General features: G+C 32.4%; 1 protein-coding gene across 1 annotated transcript in view; it reads right to left on the bottom strand.

The window, feature by feature from the left end:
* The window catches only part of LOC142236207 (uncharacterized), a 78,060-nt gene extending 54,758 nt beyond the window's left edge, over positions 1-23,302 (bottom strand). The window contains exons 1-3 of the mRNA XM_075307473.1: positions 21,875-23,302; positions 21,582-21,689; positions 5,539-5,617 (exon numbers count right to left, since the gene is read on the bottom strand). Coding sequence (XP_075163588.1) covers positions 5,539-5,617; positions 21,582-21,689; positions 21,875-22,178 — 491 coding nt within the window. The 5' untranslated portion in view covers positions 22,179-23,302. The remainder of the gene's footprint in view (positions 1-5,538; positions 5,618-21,581; positions 21,690-21,874) is intronic.
* Between the last annotated feature and the right edge of the window lie 466 nt (positions 23,303-23,768).

Raw genomic sequence — 23,768 nt, 5'->3', positions numbered from 1 at the left:
TCTAAGCATGTCCGCCCGTCCGTCCGTCCGTCTGTTGAAATCACGCTAACTTCCGAACGAAACAAGCTATCGACTTGAAACTTGGCACAAGTAGTTGTTATCGATGTAGGTCGGATAGTATTGAAAATGGGCCATATCGGTCCACTTTTACGTATAGCCCCCAAATAAAGGGACCCTCAGATTTGGCTTGTGGAGCCTCTTACAGAACCATATTTCATCCGATCCGGCTGAAATTTGGTATATGATGTTGGTATATGATCTCTAACAACCATGCAAAAATTGGTCCACATCGGTCCATAATTATATATAGCCCCCATAGGTTAAAGTGGCAGCCCGATTAAATTTCAGGCTCACTTAGACTATTCAGTCCATTGTGATAAACCGATCCCCAGATTTGGCTTGTGGAGCCTCTAACAGAAGCATATTTCATCCGATCCGGCTGAAATTTGGTATATGATGTTGGTATATGATCTCTAACAACCATGCAAAAATTGGTCCACATCGGTCCATAATTATATATAGCCCCCATATAAACCGATCTCCAGATTTGGCTTGTGGAGCCTCTAACAGAAGCATATTTCATCCGATCCGGCTGAAATTTGGTACATGGTGTTGGTATCTGGTCTCTAACAACCATGCAAAAATTGGTTCAAATCGGTCCATAATTATATATAGCCCCCATATAATCCGATCCCCAGATTTGGCTTGCGGAGCCTCAAAGAGAAGAAAATTTCATCCGATCCGACTGAAATTTGGTACATGGTGTTTGTATATGGTCTCTAACAACCATGCAAAAATTGGTCCACATCGGTCCATAATTATATATAGCCCCCATATAAACCGATCTCCAGATTTGGCTTGTGGAGCCTCTAACAGAAGCATATTTCATCCGATCCGGCTGAAATATGGTACATGGTGTTTGTATATGGTCTCTAACAACCATGCAAAAATTGGTCCACATCGGTCCATAATTATATATAGCCCCCATATAAACCGATCTCCAGATTTGGCTTGCGGAGCCTAAAAGAGAAGCAAATTTCATCCGATCCGGCTGAAATTTGGTACATGGTGTTGGTATATGGTCTCTAACAACCATGCAAAAATTGGTTCACATCGGTCCATAATTATATATAGCCCCCATATAAACTGATCCCCAAATTTGGCTTGCGGAGCATCAAAGAGACGAAAATTTCATCCGATCCGGCTGAAATTTGGTACATGATGTTGGTATATGGTCTCTAACAACCATGCAAATATTGGTTCACATCGGTCCATAATTATATATAGCCCCCATATAAACCGATCCCCATATTTGGCTTGCGGAGCCTCAAAGCGAAGAAAATTTCATCCGATCCGACTGAAATTTGGTACATGATGTTAGTATATGGTCTCTAACAACCATACAAAAATTGGTCCATATCGGTCCATAATTATATATAGCCCCCATTAAAACAATCCCCAGATTTGACTTCCGGAACCTCTTGGAGGAGCAAAATTCATCCGATTCGGTTGAGATTTGGTACGTGGTGTTATATGGTCTCTAACAACCATGCAAAAATTGGTCCATATCGGTCCATAATTATATATAGCCCCCTTTATAAACCGTTCCCCAGATTTGATCTCCGGAGCCTCTTGGAGAAGCAAAATTCATCCGATCCGGTTGAAATTTGCAACGTGGTGTTAGTATATGGCCGCTAATAACCATGCCAAAATTGGTCCATATACACCCAGAAAAAAGTGCCTTCGAAACTAAAGGAAAAATTTTTCATCAATATAGTTTATCCATTTTATTTCCATTAAGGTAAATTTTTGTGAGAAATAATAAAATTTACTCGTTTCAGTAAAAAAATCCTATACTGTAAGCAGTTAGGAATAGTTCATTAACTAGAATAAGGCATGGAATTTTACTCATACTATTTTCTTCGCTGGGTATAAGAATTTACTACTGAACAAGAAAATTTTATTCACCGATAACAAAGCATTCGTAAAAATAATTAAAACCCGAACTAAAACCAAGTTTCCTCAAAATTAGTAAAATTTCTTATAAAATGATAATTGCGACTTCCTTTATAATAGAAAGTTTTTCATACATACTAACAACACTTGGCATAGAAAAATATTTTAGTTCATTCGTACTAAGAAGTATGCAATCCAATCAAAACTTAAGGAAACACACTTGTTAGAATATAGGAAATTTTCCTATATTTCTATTGTCTACCTGTAATCGATACCTGTCATCGCAATCGATGTGTTTGCGCGTGGGTATAATCGATATGTTTACGCGTGGGTTGTTTTTATACCCACCACCATAGAATGGTGACGGGGGTATAATAAGTTTGTCATTCCGTTTGTAACACATCGAAATATCGATTTCCGACCATATAAAGTATATATATTCTTGATCAGGGAGAAATTCTAAGACGATATAACGATGTCCGTCTGTCCGTCTGTCTGTCTGTTGTAATCACGCTACAGTCTTCAATAATGAAGCAATCGTGCTGAAATTTTGCACAAGCTCGTCTTTTGTCTGCAGGCAGGTCAAGTTCGAAGATGGGCTATATCGGTCCAGGTTTTGATATAGTCCCCATATAAACCGACCTCCCGATTTGGGGTCTTGGGCTTATAGAAATCGTAGTTTTTATCCAATTTGCCTGAAATTTGAAATCTGGAGGTATTTTATGACCATAAAGAGGTGTGCCAAAAATGGTGAGTATCGGTCCATGTTTTGGTATAGCCCCCATATAGACCGATCTCCCGATTTTATTTCTTGGGCTTATAGAAACCGTAATTTTTATCCAATATGTCTGAAATTGGAAATCTAGAGGTATTTTAGGACCATAAAGAGGTGTGCCGAAAATGGTGAGTATCGGTCCATATTTTGGTATAGCCCCCATATAGATCGATTTCCCAATTTTACTTCTTGGGCTTCTAGAATCCGAAGTTTTTATCCTATTTGCCTGAAATTGGAAATCTAGAGGTATTTTCGGGTCACAAAGAGGTGTGCCGAAAATGGTGAGTATCGGTCCATATTTTAGTATAGCCCCCATAAGAACGATCTCCCGATTTAACTCCTTGGGTTTCTAGAAACCGTAGTTTTTATCTGATATGCCTGAAATTGTAAATATTCTGGTATTTTAGGCTCACAAAAACGTGTATCGGATTAAGTTTTTATCGGTCCATTTGGTAATGCCTCCATATAGACCGACTTCACTTCTTGAGGGTGTAGAAGGCGCACTGATTATGAAAATTGCTTGAAACTCAATGCAAAATTTCCAGATTTTACTTCTACAGATTTAAGATTTCAAATCAAGACGTTATTTTATAATTTTCTTGCGCACTTACAAGAGATGTTAATGATTCCTCTAAAACTCAAACAAAAATGGTTCTTATAAATCCAGAATCTGATATAGTCCTCATAGGTGAAATCTTTAAATTTATCTTTGGGAAGTGTCCCCAAGTCCTCAAGCCCTCCTGAAATTTCAAAAGAAACCCTAATATTTGGTTCATGGTGGTGGGTATTTAAGATTCGGCCCGGCCGAACTTAGTGCTGTATATACTTGTTTTAGTTGGAATCGCGTTGTTGTGGTATACGGAAAGATTGTTAAAAAATAATATTGTAAAATAATATAATAAATAACAAGTAAAATATATAAAATATTTATTATTTTAAATTAGTGAGAAAAATTTCCGTTTTTTGAAAATAAATCTATCAGTGTTCGTGATGGTATATAAAGAAAGAAAACACCAGCAGAATAACAACCCTTTCATTTGTCTTCATTTTGGAATCTTCAATTATCAGGTAATATTCAGTGACGCTAACCTTTTGTTACAAAAATGGTTTATGATTTTTTATATTTGTAGGTATTGGAATTGTAAAAGGAGGACAAAATCGTTAGGCAGCAACTTATTAAAAGTGAAAAGTACAAGAAGAAGAAAAAGTGCGTTTTACAGTTGATAATATCACATGAAAATTGGAAACAGCGGAATAATAAACTAATATTTCAAGGAGATTCGATGTTGTTGATTCTTAATAAATATATTCAATATATTAATAAAACATGTCTTTTATTGAAGATAAAATTGCTTATATAAATAAATAAAATTGTATTTAAAAACGAAGGTAAGCAGTTCTAATGATGAAGTAAAAGTTTTACCACAAATGTGTAAGATTTGTCCAAATGAATGAAAAATTTCAATAAAATCATTCCATATACGAATTCAAATCAGTTAAATTTTTTCATTCTGTAGTATAGTGGTACATAAATATAGGAAAATGTTAACTAATATATGGAAAGCATTATACCTAGTTTCTACTAAAATCACATCGTTCAAACAAATAAAAATGTCTTTGGCGCTATACGAAGTTCAACTTTCTTCACAATGAGTTCATTTTAACTTAAAGAAGGGGTCACTTTTTTCTGGGTGTAGGTCTATAGTTATATATAGCCGATCCCCAATCAACAAACATTGGTGCATATCGGCTCATAATCATGGTTGCCACTCGAGCCAAAAATAATCTACCAAAATTTTATTTCTATAGAAAATTTTGTCAAAATTTTATTTCTATAGAAAATTTTTTCTATAGAAAATGTTGTCAAAATTTTATTTCTATATAGAAAATTTAGTCAAAATTTTATTCCTATAGAAAATTTGGCAAATTTTTATTTCTATAGAAGTGTTGTAAAAATTTTAATTCTATAGAGAATGTTGTCAAAATTTTAATTCTATTGAAAATTTTGTCAAAATTTTATTTCTATAGAAAATTTTGTCAAAATTTTATTTCTATAGAAAATTTTGTTAAAATTTTATTTCTATAGAAAATTTTGTTAAAATTTTACTTCTATAGAAAATGTTGTCAAAATTTTATTTCTATAGAAAATTTTGTCAAACTTAATTATATACGTATTTAATAGGCCTTTTTTAGTTTAATATATATCACATATGGACTACCTTGACATTTAGAAGACGGTGTTAGGAAGTTTTAAGATACCTTGCCATCAGCAAGTGATACCGCAACCCAAGTAATTCGATTGTGGATGACAGTCTTCAGTAGAAGTTTCTACGCAATCCATGGTGGAGGGTACATAAGCTTCGGGCTGGCCGAACTTACGGCCGTATCTACTTGTTTTAGTTAATTTAACTAACGTACGCAAAAAATTATTAGAGTAAAGGAAACTTTCTCGAAACATAATAATTCCATGAACTAAAATAAAGTTAAATTGGCTTTAGTGAAATAGAGAGTTGGCTTTTTGTTTTTGAGTGTATGTATACTTTATGTGATCTCAGACTAATATCTCTCCTTTGAAGGAGAATACAAAAATCTTTGAAATGATTATTAAAATGCTTTGTACAAAGACTAGGCCGTGCATTCCTACCGGTCTTTGTAAATGAGAGATTAGGACTAAAATAGTTTTAATAATAAAGCCAAATGTCGTAAAATAACATATTTCAAACAATTTTAAATATATTTTTACTCGCTGGTTAGTACGTTAGCTCCCTCTTTTCTTCTTCTTTTTTTCATTTCTCTGATGTACTCACCAATCATTTCCAGTTTTATTAACATTTTGCCTTTTTCGGCCCACTTGATGGGCTTTGGGTTCTGCCACCATGTTGACATCTAAAATTGTTGATTATAAAAAAATGAGAAGAGGAAAAAAGTTAAAAATTTAATATGCAACTCTAGAAAATGTTTCAGATATTCATATGAGCAGTACACTGCTCTCTTTACGGATAATATTTTTGCACTTTATTTCTACAAATTGTATTTCATATGCTTTTGTTTTGGTCCTAATGTGTCTGTGCCTTTGTCAGACCATTGTTTTGGAGTTTAATTTATGGTCAGAGCGGGTGATAATAGTCCTGCCAGTCGACTACAGAAGGGCAAACTACGAAAGTTTGTAATAAAACTTTTGGATTTTTCGTTATTTTTTCAGTTGTTGTGAGTTTTGTTTTGTTCATTCTTTAGCCGCATATTTGACTTCATTGTCTTTTATGGTCTAGTTATTGTTTTCTATATACGAATATGGTCATTTTTTTATCAATGCAACAACCAGCAGTCACAAAAAGCATATAAACAAAAGACTTTTATTATTTTCAACTTTATTTCCTGATAATATGGACACAGTAGGTGGTAGTGTCTCCTATAGCGATATTCGGCCGTACACCCTAAAAAAATCGCTTCTGTAACATATATATTTTCAGGATTGGTCCAAACAAAATATTGTTTGTATTATTCAAACATATTATGTTTCACCATAAGGCATACACTGGTAGAAAAATATTTTAATGACATTTTCTTTATGTGGATATATTTTTAAGACGCCAATTGGTTACTTCCATTATTTTACTTGCAGCATACTCTCTAGGTCTCTCTTTCTAAACACATATATGTTTATAGGCTATTTCTAAATTAATATATATTTGCATCTAAGCATATTATATTTACAAACATTTTATGTCCCAAACATAATATGTTCTAACATATTAACATATATGTCTTGCATTTAAAAATATTGTTTTAAAAAATTGAGTTCCAAACATATAATATTTACACCCAAACATATGAAAAACAGTCTTTTTCGTCCGTGTAATTGTATTATATTAAAACTATTATATTATATTTAAGAACAAAAAAAAAACAAGTATATACGGCCGTAAGTTCGGCCAGGCCGAAGCTTATGTACCCTCCATCATGGATTGCGTAGAAACTTCATCTAAACACTGCCATACACAATCAAATTACTTAAGTTGCGGTAACGCTTGCCGATGGCAAGGTATCTTAAAATATCCTAACACCATCTTCTAAATTGTATGTAAGTCCATACGTGGTATATATTAAATTAAAAAAGATCGATCCAATACGTATATAATTCAGTTTGACAAAGTAGACATAAAATTTTGACAAAATTTTCTACAGAAATAAAATTTTAAAAAAAATTTCTATAGAAATAAAATTTTCTATAGAAATAAAACTTTTGACAAAATTTTCTATAGAAAGAAAATTTTGACACACATTTCTACAGAAATAAAATTTTAACAAAATTTTCTATAGAAATAAACTTTTGACAAAATTTTCTATAGAAATAAAATCTTGGTAGATTATTTTTGGCTCGAGTGGCAACCATGATTATGAACCGATATGGACCAATTTTTGTGTGATTGGACCAATTTTGGTATGGTTGGTAGCGACCTGATCGGATGAATTTTGCTCCTCCAAGAGGCTTCGGAGGTCAAATCTGGATAATGTTTTATATGGGGGCTATATGTAATTATGGACCAATATGGACCAATTCTGGCACGGTTGTTAAAGATCATATACTAACACCATGTTCCAAATTACAACCGGATTGGATGAAATTTGCTTCTCTTGGAGACTTCGCAAGCCAAATCTGGGGATCGGTTTATATGGGGGCTATATATAATTATGAACCGATGTGGACCAATTTTTGCATGGTTGTTAGAGACCATATACCAATATCATGTACCAAATTTCAGGCGGATCGGATGAAATTTGCTTCTCTTTTAGGCTCCGCAAGCCAAATCTGGAGATCGGTTTATATGGGGGCTATATATAATTATGGACCGATGTGGACCAGTTTTTGCACGGTTGTTAGAGACCATATACAAACACCATATACTAAATTTCAGCCGGATCGGATGAAATATGCTTCTGTTAGAGGCTCCACAAGCCAAATCTGGGGATCGGTTTATATGGGGGCTATATATAATTATGGACCGATGTGATCCAATTTTTGCACGGTTGTTAGAGACCATATACCAACACCATGTACCAAATTTCAGCCGGATCGGATGAAATTTGCTTCTCTTTTAGGCTCCGCAAGCCAAATCTGGAGATCGGTTTATATGGGGGCTATATATAATTATGAACCGATGAAGACCAATTTTTGCATGGTAGTTAGAGACCATATACAAACACCATATACCAAATTTCAGCCGGATCGGATGAAATATGCTTCTGTTAGAGGCTCCACAAGCCAAATCTGAGGGTCCCTTTATATGGGGGCTATACGTAAAAGTGGACCGATATGTCCCATTTTCAATACCATTCGACCTACATCGATAACAACTACTTGTGCCAAGTTTCAAGTCGATAGCTTGTTTCGTTCGGAAGTTAGCGTGATTTCAACAGACGGACGGACGGACGGACATGCTTAGATCGACTCCGAATTTCACCACGACCCAGAATATATATACCTTATGGGGTCTTAGAGCAATATTTCGATGTGTTACAAACGGAATGACAAAGTTAATATACCCCCATCCTATGATGGAGGGTATAACAAAACGAGTATATACAGCTGAAAGATCGACCAGGCCGAATCTAACATACCCACCAGCAGTAGTGGTGGTTAGATGACACATGGTGAAATCACATTCTGAATTTGAATCAAATCGCAGGAACCAATCAGGAGGCATCCCGAAATACCGTACCCATATCCTCTATACACAAAGAAAAAAGATTAGAGATAAATGTTGCAATCTTTGTAATAAATTCAGATTTATAAGCTCTTAAAGAAAATAATTTGTAACCAAGGTGGAATATCATAAGTCAACATTTTTATTTCCGAAGAAAGTAATTTTTCTTTCGGTGCAGGTATCTACTTCATCAATAGCAATATTTCTATTTACTGGTAGCCTATGTACTTGAAGACCGTGACCCATACCAGCGAGGGTATTCATTATTGAGAAGTTATATATTTTTTTATTTTTTAAGAAGCCTGTCTTTCATCCCAGAAGTTTCAAATTTATCCGTTTTATGTAAAAAAAAAATTAATAAAATATTAAACTATCCCATTTATGAGCAAAAGGACAGCAATTCATAAATCAATCACCAAAACCATTTGTCTTAATAAAACTGACTACAGACCCCTGTTAGCTGGCATTTTTGCAAGCAATCTTTCATGGCATAGCCTCTCAACTTTTAATGGTCAAAGTTGAAAAGAGATAAACACATTGAGACACAGAAGGTAGTGAAATTTAATTTTGTTAAAAAAAAAGAACTTAATACAAGCACTCATATTTGCCTTATGAAATCATGGTGAAAAGGGTGTGACAGAGCAACATTTACATTAACAAAGCCTAAAAAAATATTTCATGCGAAAATACAGAACCATACGAAGTATTCACAATGAATTTCTATGATTTTCGAATTACGTGTACTTTAATTTTGTTTTGAAGGAGCGCCATGCCTATGGTTTCACAAGAACAAAAAAAAATCGCTCCTTAGGGTTGAAAAAAAAACAAAAGTGTGCAGTTTAACTAAGAAACTAAGGAAAATGAGGGCCTAGCCCAAAAGGTGGAATAATATCAAACTCACACTAACATAAGACTGGATTGCTATTATGAGGGTGTTCGCCGGAAATTCAAAAAAGAATCCCTTCTTATACCGCCATAGAGTCAGGCTGTCAAGGAAGCAACATTTTTCCATTTTTTCTTGTCTTCCGTGATGGTTAGGGATGCCGCTGGAGAACACTTTTTTTTACGAAATCTTGCAATTTTAAATTAAATGAAACAAAAACTTTCAAACTTTACCTTGAAACGGATTACATGAAAATCGGAAGATGTTTGATGGATGTAAATTGGGTTATATTGGGTCCTTAGTAGAATACCAATCTCAACTTGTGGGTATGTTATGCTTAAGTAACTTAAGCATACACATAAAAGGCATATATGCACTCAAAAAAAGTTTACTTGGATCCAAAGATTTTGACCTTTCTTTAAGGATTTTGGTATTGATTCCGAGCCAAAGATGCGGCTTCTTTAAAATAAAGACATTTTTTAGGGACCTCCCTGGCTTTAAATCTAGGATAGATAAAATTAAAATTGGATACAGATCTCATTCATCGAATTTTTATTCTCTGTTTGCGATATATTAATAAAGGAATGCATGTACAAACAAATTCCAGTTTCAAAATCTAAATTATGGCAAGTACTTCAAAGTAAAAACTGTTTTCTTAAAAGCTTTAAACCAAAGATGCAAAAACTTAAAATAAGTCTTAGCCTATATTTTAAAAAATATTTATCTTAAATTTAAAAATTCAATATGTCAGTTGCGTTAAGGACGATTTCTTTAAATTAAAAATGTTTTTCTTTATTTTAAGGAACATTTGCCTTACTTCAAAGATCTACAACTTCAACAGAGGGTCGCAAAATTTCAAGATTTGTGTCCTAAATTTAATGAAAAAAAATTTTGAAACAAGGATTATAAACTTTCTTTCAATTAAAATGTCATTATTTTAAAGAATTTCGTCCTTAGCATTGCGTAAATTTCGAGTCCTAAAATTTAAGATGCATAATCTTCCATATTAGGTCAATATTTTTTTCAGTGCGCCATGCACAAAAAAGAGATGTTTTTACGAATAATGTTTTTTATCACAAGTTTTAATATACCTACATATCAGGAAGACAGGTCATACTCGTTCGACTAAAATACTTGAACTCGCTACACGGACGAAAAATACTGTTTTTCATATGTTTGGGTATAAAAAATATATTTTTATCTTTTAACACAATATTTTTAAGTGCAAGCATATAATGTTCATAAACTAGTATAACATGTTTGGGACATATATATTTATATGTTAGAACATATTATGTTTGGGATATAACATGTTTGTAAATTTAATATGTTTGGATGCAAATATGTATTAATTTAGAAGTAGCCTATAAACATATATGTGTTTAGAAAGAGAGACCTAAAGAGTATGCTGCAACCAATTGGCACCTTAAAAATATATCCACACAAAGAAAATTTAATTAAAATTTTTTTCTACCAGTGTATGGCCTAAGGTGAAACATAATATGTTTGAACAATACAAACAATATTTTGTTTGGATCAATTCTGAAAATAGATATGCTTGAAGCAAAATGTGTTTGGGGTATATGTCACACAGATTGTCAGTTGGACACCATATAAGAACTAACTATGTCTCAACATGATATGCGATACGTTACGGGGATCTGAACATCTTTACAGATGCAACTGAAATGAGCGAGGGCAAAGGGTGCGGTATTTACTGTAAAGATGTGGGAATTGGAGACTTTTAATTTAGACGACGAATGCAGCATCTTTTAAAAAGAAATATTCACTATTGCAAGCTGCAGAACTCCTTTCGATTAGGCCGCTATTTAGTAACGATATCAGCATTCTCATTGATAGTCCAGCAGCAATAAAGGCGCTGGACAATATAAACAAAAGATCGAAAGTAGTCATAGAGATCTTACGTTTTATAGAATTAATTGCAAATAGGATTATTTGTGGAAAATACTTTGGGCTTCTTCTGCGGGCTGCCAGCAAACAAAATTGATATAGGACGAAAATAATACCAGAAACTCTGGAATACTAATGGCAATGCAAAGAGATCCATTTTCCGAGCCAGTGTCCAGTATTGTCTTTTAAAAGAACAAGATATTGAGTTCTTATTTTTTTTTTTTTCAGACTATTACCATTTGATTTGAGTAACTGCAGTCTCAGGAGTATAGTCGGCTAGGAAAACCTGAGGTACATTAAACAAACATGGTTGTTGAACCGTAAATCGTCGTCGACGAACATTCCTATCAGTTACATGCACTTTTGTTGACAATAGATATCGTAACAGTTCTCGATCGATTATTAATAACTGACAATCGATCAATTTATATTTTTCTTTTGACAGATTGTTACAAAAGGAAATCTCTTTTGTTTTTCTTTCCGTTGGATGGCAGGCAATAGATAGGACTTGTACAAATAGAATCCTTTTTTATTTAAATAAGTAACCTAACCTAATTGAATTTTGCTCTTGCAAGGGGCTCCGCAAGCCAAATCGGGGGATCCGTTTATATTGTATATATAATTATGAACCGATATGGACCAATTTATGCATGGTTGTTAGAGACCATATACTAACACCATGTACTAAATTTCAGCAAGATCGGTTGAAATTTGCTTCTTTTTGAGGCTTCGCAAGTCAAATCTGGGGATCGGTTTATATGGGGACTATATATAATTATGGACCGATGTGGACCAATTTTTGCATAGTTGTTAGAGACCATATACTTACACCACGTACCAAATTTCAGCCGGATCGGATGAAATTTGCTTCTCTTAGAGGCTCCGCAAGCAAAATCGGCGGATCGGTTTATATGGGGGCTATATATAATTATGGACCGATGTGAACCAATTTTTGTATGGTTGTTAGAGACCATATATTAACACCATGTACCAAATATCAGCCGGATCGGATGAAATTTGTTTCTCTTAGAGCAATCGCAAGCCAAATTTGGGGGTCCGTTTATATGGGGGCTATACGTAAGAGTAGACCGATATGAACCAATTTTTGCATGGTTGTTAGAGACCATATACTAACACCATGTACTAAATTTCAGCAAGATCGGTTGAAATTTGCTTCTTTTTGAGGCTTCGCAAGTCAAATCTGGGGATCGGTTTATATGGGGACTATATATAATTATGGACCGATGTGGACCAATTTTTGCATAGTTGTTAGAGACCATATACTTACACCACGTACCAAATTTCAGCCAGATCGGATGAAATTTGCTTCTCTTAGAGGCTCCGCAAGCAAAATCGGCGGATCGGTTTATATGGGGGCTATATATAATTATGGACCGATGTGAACCAATTTTTGCATGGTTGTTAGAGACCATATACTAACACCATGTACCAAATTTCAGCCTGATCGGATGAAATTTGCTTCTTTTAGAGCAATCGCAAGCCTAATTTGGGGGTCCGTTTATATGGGGGCTATACGTAAAAGTGGACCGATATGAACCAATTTTTGCATGGTTGTTAGAGACCATATACTAACACCATGTACTAAATTTCAGCCGGATCGGATGAAATTTGCTTCTTTTAGAGCAATCGCAAGCCAAATTTAGGGGTCCGTTTACATGGGGGCTATACGTAAAAGTAGACCGATATGAACCAATTTTTGCATGGTTGTTAGAGACCATATACTAACACCATGTACCAAATTTCAGCCTGATCGGATGAAATTTGCTTCTTTTAGAGCAATCGCAAGCCTAATTTGGGGGTCCGTTTATATGGGGGCTATACGTAAAAGTGGACCGATATGTACCAATTTTTGCATGGTTGTTAGAGACCATATACTAACACCATGTACCAAATTTCAGCCGGATCGGATGAAATTTGCTTCTCTTAGAGCAATCGCAAGCCAAATTTTGGGGTCCGTTTATATGGGGGCTATACGTAAAAGTGGACCGATATGGCCCATTTGCAATACCATCCGACCTACATCAATAACAACTACTTGTGCCAAATTTCAAGTCGATAGCTTGTTTCGTTCGGAAGTTAGCGTGATTTCAACAGACGGACGGACGGACGGACATGCTCAGATCGACTCGGAATTTCACCACGACCCAGAATATGCATACTTTATGGGGTCTTAGAGCAATATTTCGATGTGTTACAAACGGAATGACAAAGTTAATATACCCCCATCCTATGGTGGAGGGTATAAAAACCGGTTACTCGGACACCCTAATCTGGATGGCGTTATTTGAAAATACTCCTACCATGATCCTACGTATCCAATATGAGCTAAAAGTGTTTGCTGGTTCAACTGCGGCGATAAATTCCCTTTTGATATCTGCCCAGTGTGACCGTATCACAATGATCGCTGGGAAGAATTGCATGATTTTTAAATAATATTTGAAGACCATATAAATAAATATTAAATAACTGCCGCAGAGAAAAGGCATTTTTTCTTCAATCACAAAATTAAATAATTGATTTAATTATGGCATTGAATTTAGTTCTATTTAATAAAATCCAATTTAATTTTTAATTAAAAAATAAATTGGTAACATTTCTTCCATAAAGACTTCGCACCTCTCAAAGGACATCCCTACTTCAGTTGCTTATTTTCTTTTCTATGCCACAATTAGTTTTGTTGTTTTTTCCACCTACCACCTCCACATTGTCCTGAAACGTTGCATGGCTACTAGAATCCTTCTAAAAGGATAATTAAGATTAAGGGTAAAATACAAAAAAGAGGATTTCCGCATTTTTTTAAACAGAAATAAGCACTTAAATGGTTTAAAGTATTTTGGCAAGACTACTCACTCATGTAACGAAAAAAGGGGACACCTTTTTAAATCGCATTTTCTTTTGAGTCAAAATACTTCCCGAAGCCTTATTCACGTTGAATTGGGCTTTCTTTGTAAATAAAATTAAATCCTATAAATTTCTCAGTTTCATATTCAAATATGTGTTTCGGCTTTGAATTTCTCCTTTACAGTCTTTGGCCCTTTCTGCTCCATAGTTTATATCACTGCAGGCAAATAAAATTTCCGTTGTTTTTCCCATGTTGTTGTTGTTGTTTTTTTTCCATGACTACAAGATACGATGTGATGATGATATCTCATGAGCTGTATGCGTTAAGTGCATAAATATGTTTTCAGTGATAAATTCGCACTTTTATGAAGACTCGCAGTATTTATCTTTACCCATCCTCTGTGGCAGCGGGGCTGGATTCAGTGAAATGCATCGAGGATGGTTAGAAAAGGATAGTTTGGTGCGAAATATTAAAATGTTTCGATACAAATAAATGATATCCAAAATTATCAGAACCACTTTGGAGAATAGTGCAGCTTAATCACTTCCTAAGCTTTTTCGGAGTGAGCTCTTTGGGTTTCAACTTGCGATAGGTAGTTTGCGAGTTTCAGAAGTACGGTTGCCACGATCCAAAAATAATCTACCAAAAAAAGACTAGTTTACCACAAATCTACTAAATTAAAAAAAAAATCCAAAATAAATTTGACAAACATACTTTTCCTCGGTTGGTTAAGCTACCCTTGTAGCTTAGTCAACACCTGGTTTTAAGCCGAAATCAAAACAAACAATAAACATTTTCTTTCTATATACAATTTTGTCCAAATTTTATTTCATATTTGTTTGATTTCAGCTTAAAATCATACTATGACTAAAACAAATTTTGTCAAAATTTTATTTCTATAAAAATTTTGTCAACGTTTTATTTCTGTAAAACATTTATCCAAAATTGTATTTCTATAGAAAATTTTGTCAAAATTCGATTTCTATAGAAAATTTTGTCAAAATTTTATTTCTGTAGACATTTTGTCAAGATTTTATTTCTGTAGACATTTTGTCAAGATTTTATGTCTATAGAAAATTTTGTCAAAATTGTATTTCTGTAGACATTTTGTCAAGATTTTATTTCTATAGAAAATTTTTCAAAAATTTAATTCTATAAAACATTTTTCAAATATTTTATTCCTATAGATAATTTTGTCAAAATTCTATTTCTATAAAAAATTTTGTCAAAATTTTATTATTATAGAAAATTTTGTTCAAATTTTATTCACATAGAAAATTTTATCAAACTTTTATTCACATAGAAAATTTTATCAAAATTTAATTTCTATAGAAAATTTTGTCAAAATTTTATTTCTATAGAAAATTTTGTCAAAATTTTATTTCTATAGATAATTTTGTCAAAATTTTATTTCTATAGAAAATTTTGTTCAAATTTTATTCACATAGAAAATTTTATCAAACTTTTATTCACATAGAAAATTTTATCAAAATTTTATTTCTATAGAAAATTTTGTCAAAATTTTATTTCTATAAAAAAATGTTATTTCTATAGAAAATTTTGTCCAAATTTTATTTCTATAGAAAATTTTGTCAAAATTTTATCTCTACAGAAAATTTTGTCAAAATTTCATTTCCATAAAAAATTTTGCCAAAATTTTATTTCTAATTTTGTCAAAATTTTAATTCTATAGAAAATTTCTATGTGAATAAAAGTTTGATTTTATTTCTCAAATTTTGACAAAATTTTCTATAGAAATAACATTTTTTTATAGAAATAAAATTTTGACAAAATTTTCTATAGAATTAAAATTTTGTCAAAATTTTATTTCTATAGAAAATTTTGTCAAAATTTTATTTCTATAGATAATTTTGTCAAAATTTTATTTCTATAGAAAATTTTGTCAAAATTTTATTATTATCGAAAATTTTGTTCAAGTTTTATTCACATAGAAAATTTTATCAAACTTTTTTATCAAAATTTTATTTCTATAGAAAATTTTGTCAAAATATTATTTCTATAAAAAATTTTGTCAAAATTATATTTCTATAGAAAATTTTGTCAAAATTTTATTTCTACAGAAAATTTTATTTCTATAAAAATGTGTAACAAAATTTGAATTCTATAGAACCTTTTGTAAAAATTTTATTATTATAGCAAATTTTGTCAAAATTTTATTTCTATAGAAGATTTTGCAATTTTTTTTTCTATAGAAAATTTTGTCAAAATTTTAATTCTATAGAAAATTTTGTAAAAATTTTATTTCCATAGAAAATTTTGTCCAAATTTTATTCACATAGAAAATTTTGTCCAAATTTTAGTCACATAGAAAATTGTATCAAAATTTCATTCATATAATAGAAATTTTTGTCAAAATTTTATTTCTATAGAAAATGTTGTCAACATTTTAGTTCTGTAGAAAAATCTCCAACATATCCTTTTACTATAGAAAATTTCAAAAAATTGTATATCTATAGAAAATTTTGTCAAGATTTTATTTCTATAGAAATTTTTGTCAAAATTTTATTTCCATAGAAAATTTTGTCAAAATTTTTTTTCCATAGAAAATTTGTAAAAATTTTATTATTATAGAAAATTTTGTCAAAATTTAATTTCTATAGAAATTTGGTCAAAATTTTATTTCTATAGAAAATTTTGTAAAAATTTTATTATCATAGAAAATTTTGTCAAAATTTTATTATCATAGAAAATTTTGTCAAAATTTTATTTTTATAGAAAATTGTGTCAAAACTTCCATAGAAAATTTTCCATAGAAAATTTTGTCCAAATTTTATTCACATTGAAAATTTTATTTCTATTGAAAATTTTGTCAATATTTTAGTTCTATAGAAAAATCTCCAACATTTCTTTTTTCTATAGAAAATTTTGTAAAAATTTGGTTTATATAGATAATTCTGTCAAAATTTTAATTCTATAGAAAATTTTGTCAAAATTTTATTTCTATAGAAAATTTTGTAAAGATGTTATTTCTATAGATAATTTTGTCAAATTTCTCTTTCTCTAGAATTCTATATTAAGCCAATCTTTGCGTGATATATGAGGACAATATTTGCAACTGCACATATGGCAAAACCCTCAAACATTTTTTTGAAACATTATAATGGGAAGTGCTATTTCTTTGGTCCTTCTGATTATCAATTGTTCCGATCGATGACGAATGATCTGGCTGATCAGGATTTTTGTTCTTATGAGGAAGTCTTGCAAGATTCATAAAAAAATCTCAGCTTATTACAATTAATTCGTGTACACTACTACTACATCAGTCCAATAACTGCAAAACAATATGAACGAATATTGAACGCCTTAGAAAAGAGAATGTCATCAACATCCAAAGGAAAATTTTGTGGAATGTACTAACGCATGATAGCATGTAAGATATTCCATAGCACCTTTTTATGGTAAAGAAGAACGTGTGAAATTTCATTAAATCTTTATATCTTTGCTAGGAAATCGATAACGCATCTGCATTTTTTTGTTTTTGGAAAATATTCAGTCATCAAGTAGTTGCACACATACATCATGGTACAAAGTGAAATGGTGAGGAAAATATCGTATGAGGACTGAGTGCAATGAAAATAAATTGATATTTTATTAAACATGCTTGGATGGATGAATGAATGGAAATTGAGTCCTTTCTGGGTCTTCTGCTTCATTCAACCGACTGCACTTGATTTCTTACTGCTTTATGGCAAAATAATTCAAAAGTTAATGTCCAACGAAAAATGTTGGAAACCAATAAACAAATTTGGTTTCCACCAGTAGGATTGAAAGGTCTTACAAACGTTGAGAAGAGATATGGTTGTAACGATCATATTGGATGAGCAACATAATATTATCGGAATTTGTTTGCAGGGATCAGATAAGATTTTTACCGCTACCATTGTTGCCCAGTAACCATAGTGGAAAAAACATTGAAAAAAATCCGTAGTTCAGCTAACGCAAATTCAACGTATTTTTTGGAAATTTTTATAATTTTTTTGGACCTTTTCTAAAGCCCAATGAAATTTTCCTTTTTTTTAAGTACGAGTATGTCTCAATCATTTTATGAAATAAACGTAGGTTTAAAGTTCAATGAAAAAGAAACTTTACGTACGATTCCCAGAAATAGTAAGAATGAATGGTTAAAATGATAAGGGGGGATATAATTTTGTGAGGTAAAAAGTACAACAGAGCATTAAATTTTCCTGGTTTTAACAAGGCTTTGTGGAAATCTCGAAATGTGTAGTATAATTTAATTCAATTTTCGCACGAGGTCCATTTTTTCTGTGGATACCTCCTCTCTCTTTAACATACCGGAAAATTAGTTATCCTCCCAGCAAAAAAAAAGCATCGCCAAAAAAGTAATGAAAATGTTCTTTTTGGATCCGGAAGTGGTGAAAAATTGGCGCAGAAGCGATGAATTTAACATGGGCTTGTCATAGGACGGAAGTCCTACATTTCAACAGCCGTTGCACTGAATTTGCATCACTTCTTTAGGTATGATCCGAATTCAATGTTGTGGATGTAAATTAAAAAATTCTATGATATTTTGTCAAATAAATAATCTTCATAATTTTTTTTTATAATTTTTAATGGATTCTAACGCTTGCCGGAAATGTTTGACCTCAAATATTTTCTAAAATGCACAATTTTTTCAGATTGGATTCAGCATTTTTGTCGACAAAATTTAAATGGTTTGTACCATTTCATGAATTCTTACTCTGTTTTTAACGTATTTGAAACCAAAAAAGTTTAAATTACCCATTAAAAGTATGAACAATTGAATTAAAAGAACTTCCTGGGTAGTTAAAATAAAGAACATCATTGGGAGCGCATCTTCTGAAAGTGCTTTTAAAGTTGTGCCTTTGGATGAACTTCAAAATTTTTTTTGCTGGGCTACTACACTTTATGTTTCATGTCCAATAAATCGGAGAAAATTGTAAATATTTATAAGTTTCTAAAAAATTTAGCATACTAAAATTATTTACAATATACACAGACGAAAAACACTGTTTTTCATATGTTTGGGTGTAAAAATTACATGTTTGGAATTCAAATTTTTTAACACAATATTTTTAAGAGCAAGTATATAATGTTAATAAACTATCATAACATGTTTGGGACATATATGTTAATATGTTAGAACATATTATGTTTGGGACATAAAATGTTTGTAAATATAATATGCTTAGATGCAAACATATACTAATTTAGAAATAGCCTATAAACATATATGTGTTTAGAAAGAGAAACTTAGAGAGTAAGCTGCAAGTAAAATAATGGAAGTAACCAATTGGCGCCTTAAAAATATAACCACACAAAGAAAATTTCATTAAAATTTTTTCTACCAGTGTATGCTCTAAGGTCAAACATAATATGTTTGAACAATACAAACAATATTTTGTTTGGACCAACCCTGAAAATATATATATGTACTTGAAGCAAAATGTGTTTGGGGTATATGTTACAGAAGCAAATTTTTTTTAGGGTGTAGGAGAAGATGCCTTTCCCGAACATATACCATAAAACAAAGCACCGTCTATGTTTCCTATCAATTTTCCTAACCTGTAGGGCAAGTCCGCCCTACAGTCCGCCCTTCTCAGACCAAATATCGTACAATAAAGTAGCAGACTAAACTTCCTTGATACTTTCAAGCAAATCCGAGAACTTTTATCCAATTTTCAAAAAATCGAGCCGAGGGGCCTTTCCTGAAAAACATATTGTCGTGAGGTCAAATATTTCATGTCCCTAAAATATAAATTCAAATTAAGCGGTGGCGATTTTACACGGAAGACGGAGGTATTCTGGACATTTTTGCCCAAACGGAAAACATATACAGCGGGCAGCAAAACCAGGTGCATGTTTTCACATTTTGTCAGGACAAGTTAAAACCGTATTGAGAAACAAAGAACAAAATTTTCAATAGAAATAAAATTTTAACAAAATTTTCTATAGAAATAAAATTTTGACAAAATTTTCTATAGAAATAACATTTTGACAAAATTTTCTATAGAAATGAAATATTGACAAAATTTTGTATAAAAATAAAATTTTGACAAAATTTTGTATAGAAATAAAATTTTGACAAAATTTTCTATAGAAATAAAATTTTGACAAAATTTTGTATAGAAATAAAATTTGGACAAAATTTTCTATAGAAATAAAATTTTGACAAAATTTTCTATAGAAATAAAATTTTGACAAAGTTTTCTATAGAAATAAAATTTTGACAAAATTTTCTATAGAAATAAAATTTTGGCAAAATTTTCTATAGAAATAAAATTTTGACAAAATTTTCCATAGAAATAAAATTTTGACAAAATTTTATATAGAAATAAAATTTTGACAAAATTTTATATAGAAATAAAATTTTGGTAGATTATTTTTGGCTCGAGTGGCAACCATGGTTATGAATCGATATGGACCAATTTTTGTGTGATTGGGGATCGGCTTTATATATCTATAGACCGATATGGACCAATTTTGGCATAGTTATTAGCGGCCATATACTAACACCACGTTGCAAATTTCAACCGGATCGGATGAATTTTGCTTCTCCAAGAGGCTCCGGAGATCATATCTGGGGAACGGTTTATATGGGAGTTATATATAATTATGGACCAATATGGACCAATTTTTGAATGGTTGTTAGAGACCACATACTAACACCACGTTCTAAATTTCAACCGGATCGGATGAATTTTGCTTCTCCAAGAGGCTCCGGAGGACAAATCTGGGGATCGGTTTATATGGGAGTTATATATAATTATGGACCGATATGGACCAATTCTTGCATGGTTGTTAGAGACCATATACTAACACCACGTACTAAATTTCAACCGGATCGGATGAATTTTGCTCTTACCAGAGGCTCCGGAGGTCAAATCTGGGGATCGGTTTATATGGGGGCTATATAAATTATGAACCGATATGGACCAATTTTTGCATGGTTGCTAGAGATCATATACTTACACCATGTACTAGATTTCAGCCAGATCTGGTGAAATATGCTACTTTTAGAGGCTCCGCAAGCCAAACTCTGGGAGTCCGTTTATTGGGGGCTATACGTAAAAGTGGACCGCTATGGCCCATTTGCAATACCATCCGACCTACATCAATAACAACTACTTATGTCAAGTTTCAAGTCGATAGCTTGTTTCGTTCGAAAGTTAGCGTGATTTCAACAGACGGAGGGACGGACATGGCCAAAGACACCATGTCTCTATCTCGTTTACTTCTGGATGTTGCAAATCCTTCTGGATGTTGCAAATCCTTAGAAGGACCTAAGTGTCCATAAGCCAAAGGCGTCTACATGGATATAATGGAAAATTTAAGCACAGATATTTGAAATTCGGTCGAATTTGCAAGAATCTCAAATATTTTTTCGCATGCCCTACAATACATACAACAAATTCCCCTTATAATGACACAGACACACACATCCATAAACAATTTAAAAAAAAACCATTTATTCTTCAAGAGACTTACCCAATGTCTGACTTAAGACCATTTTACCATCTTCACCCAGACAGGCATTGCGAGCATCAAACGGATTTGTGAATTGCACAAATGCATAACCTTTATGCATGGATATGCCTAAAGAGAGACAACCAAAGAGTAAGTGAGAGAGAGGAAAAAAACCCAAGAATTATTACAAAATTTAATTAAAATTTTCTTGTAGCTCAGTCCCATTACATGGACAAGGCCAAGAAAGACATTTTTGTTATTTCCTATAGACAAAATTGTGGGTGGGAGGAGGTAGGGGATACACAATTACTAACCTGCAAGACGGCCATAAATCTGAAACATACGCTCCACATCGGTCTTGGAACATTGAAACGTATTCAAATTTCCCACAAAAATTCGCGAATTAACAGCTTGAGGATCCTGTGAATTGGTTTGGTTAGATAGCTTTGACAGCTTCATACTGGTCTGCAGGTTTTTACTGGATATCTTTCCTAGGCCCGAGGCAGGATTGATATTAGAGGCAATGACTATGGAAGCACTGTTGCCACCGCTACTATTATTATTGTTGGGGGTTATGGTGGTGGTTGTGTGGTTGTTATTATTGGTGTAGTTCAGCATAAAGGCGTTGTTTGGATGTAGGCTAGAACGTAGCTATGTAGCCACGTTTCTGCTCTGCAATATGGTTGGGTGAAGAGAAGATGGTAAAGGGGAAGTTGATGTTGTTGCTGTTGTTGGCGATGGCTGATTACACGGATATGCTGCTTAGATGCTTTGCTTGGTTTGGTTTTTGCGGCCAAGTGTCCTTGGAGTTCAACCAGTTGAATAAACGAAACCGCTGACTGACTTTACAACTGACGCAATGACTTATAGACTTTTGATGCCATGAAATGAATGCAAAAAATCTACCTTCTATTTATATGTGTATGTGTGTGTATGTATGAAGGATTTTCCCGCTATTGTTCTCTTCAAAAATATTAGCAGGGGAAAGAGGAAGAATAGCTGCTTTAACGTTAAGCCGGATTATTTCAATAAAAAGCTTTTTTTATCCTTGAATGCCTTCATATCCGGAACGCACAATATGATGAATGTTCGTATGAATATGTGTGTGTATGAGTGGGTTCATGAGTAAATTCATATGACCGAATGCCTTTTTTTCTATGAAATTGTTGGTAGACTGTGCGGGTGTTGTAAGCACTGATGATGTTCTTGGTCCTTTTGTTGCTGGCGATAAAATTGAGATTTTTGTCTGCAGATTATTTCAACCTACTCAGGATCTCTTTACTTCGATTCTATGCCGCGATGAAAAAATATTACCACACTCACAATGTTTAATAAATTGTTAGTGGCCTATGATTTTGGACTGTTTGTTGTTCTACTTATGTACCATTGAGCTGAGGTCACTTCCTTTGGTAGACTAGAGATGATTTGCCATGATTCTTGCTGCTAATATTGTGACTCTATTCTATTCTCTTGGTCTTGGCCCACTAGATTATTTTCTCATATTGAAATTTCCTGTTACTTCATCATGGGCTCATTTCATTCATAATCTGATGGAATTGAACAATAGCTAATATGCAAATGCTGGATTTTTTGAGTTTTGATTTTTGTATCCTTTGCTTTATTCTCGTTGTTGTTATTGTTTTTGTTTACGATTTGCCTAATAATTTCATTGTTCATAGAAATACTTCAGTGATGTCTGTTTTTGGTATTGATAACGTTTGAGAGGACAATCGAAGGCAAAATATCAACTGCAATGACAAATTAAAAACAAAATTCAAGTTTAGATAGAATTTGTATAAATAACATACACACATAATAGTATATTCTAATTAACTCTAGTTATGATAGACAATCAAAACTTTTCAAATGCACAGTGACAAAAATGTATATCCAGTTAGAAAAATTTTCTCTTTACACTAATGGTTTTGGTATTGATTCCGAGCCAAAGAAGCGGTGAATTGAAGTAAGGATACACTTAAGATACAATTGTCTTTTAAATTTGAGTTTTGCGTACTTTGTTCTAGGAAACAAATTTTAATTTATACGTTTTTTCAGTCCCTTTCTTCATGTGGTACCATGTGTTTTTCAGTGTAATTATATATTGCCCCCAAAAAAAAAAATTTAGCAAAATTTTCTACAGAAATAAAATTATTACAAAATTTTCTATATAAATAAAATGTTGACAAAATCTTCTATGAAAATAAAATT

The sequence above is a fragment of the Haematobia irritans genome, chromosome 4 (assembly GCF_050003625.1).
Source record: "Haematobia irritans isolate KBUSLIRL chromosome 4, ASM5000362v1, whole genome shotgun sequence".
Classification (NCBI taxonomy): domain Eukaryota; kingdom Metazoa; phylum Arthropoda; class Insecta; order Diptera; family Muscidae; genus Haematobia; species Haematobia irritans.
Note: the sequence above shows the minus strand (reverse complement) of the source record. Positions and strands in the feature narration are given on the sequence as shown.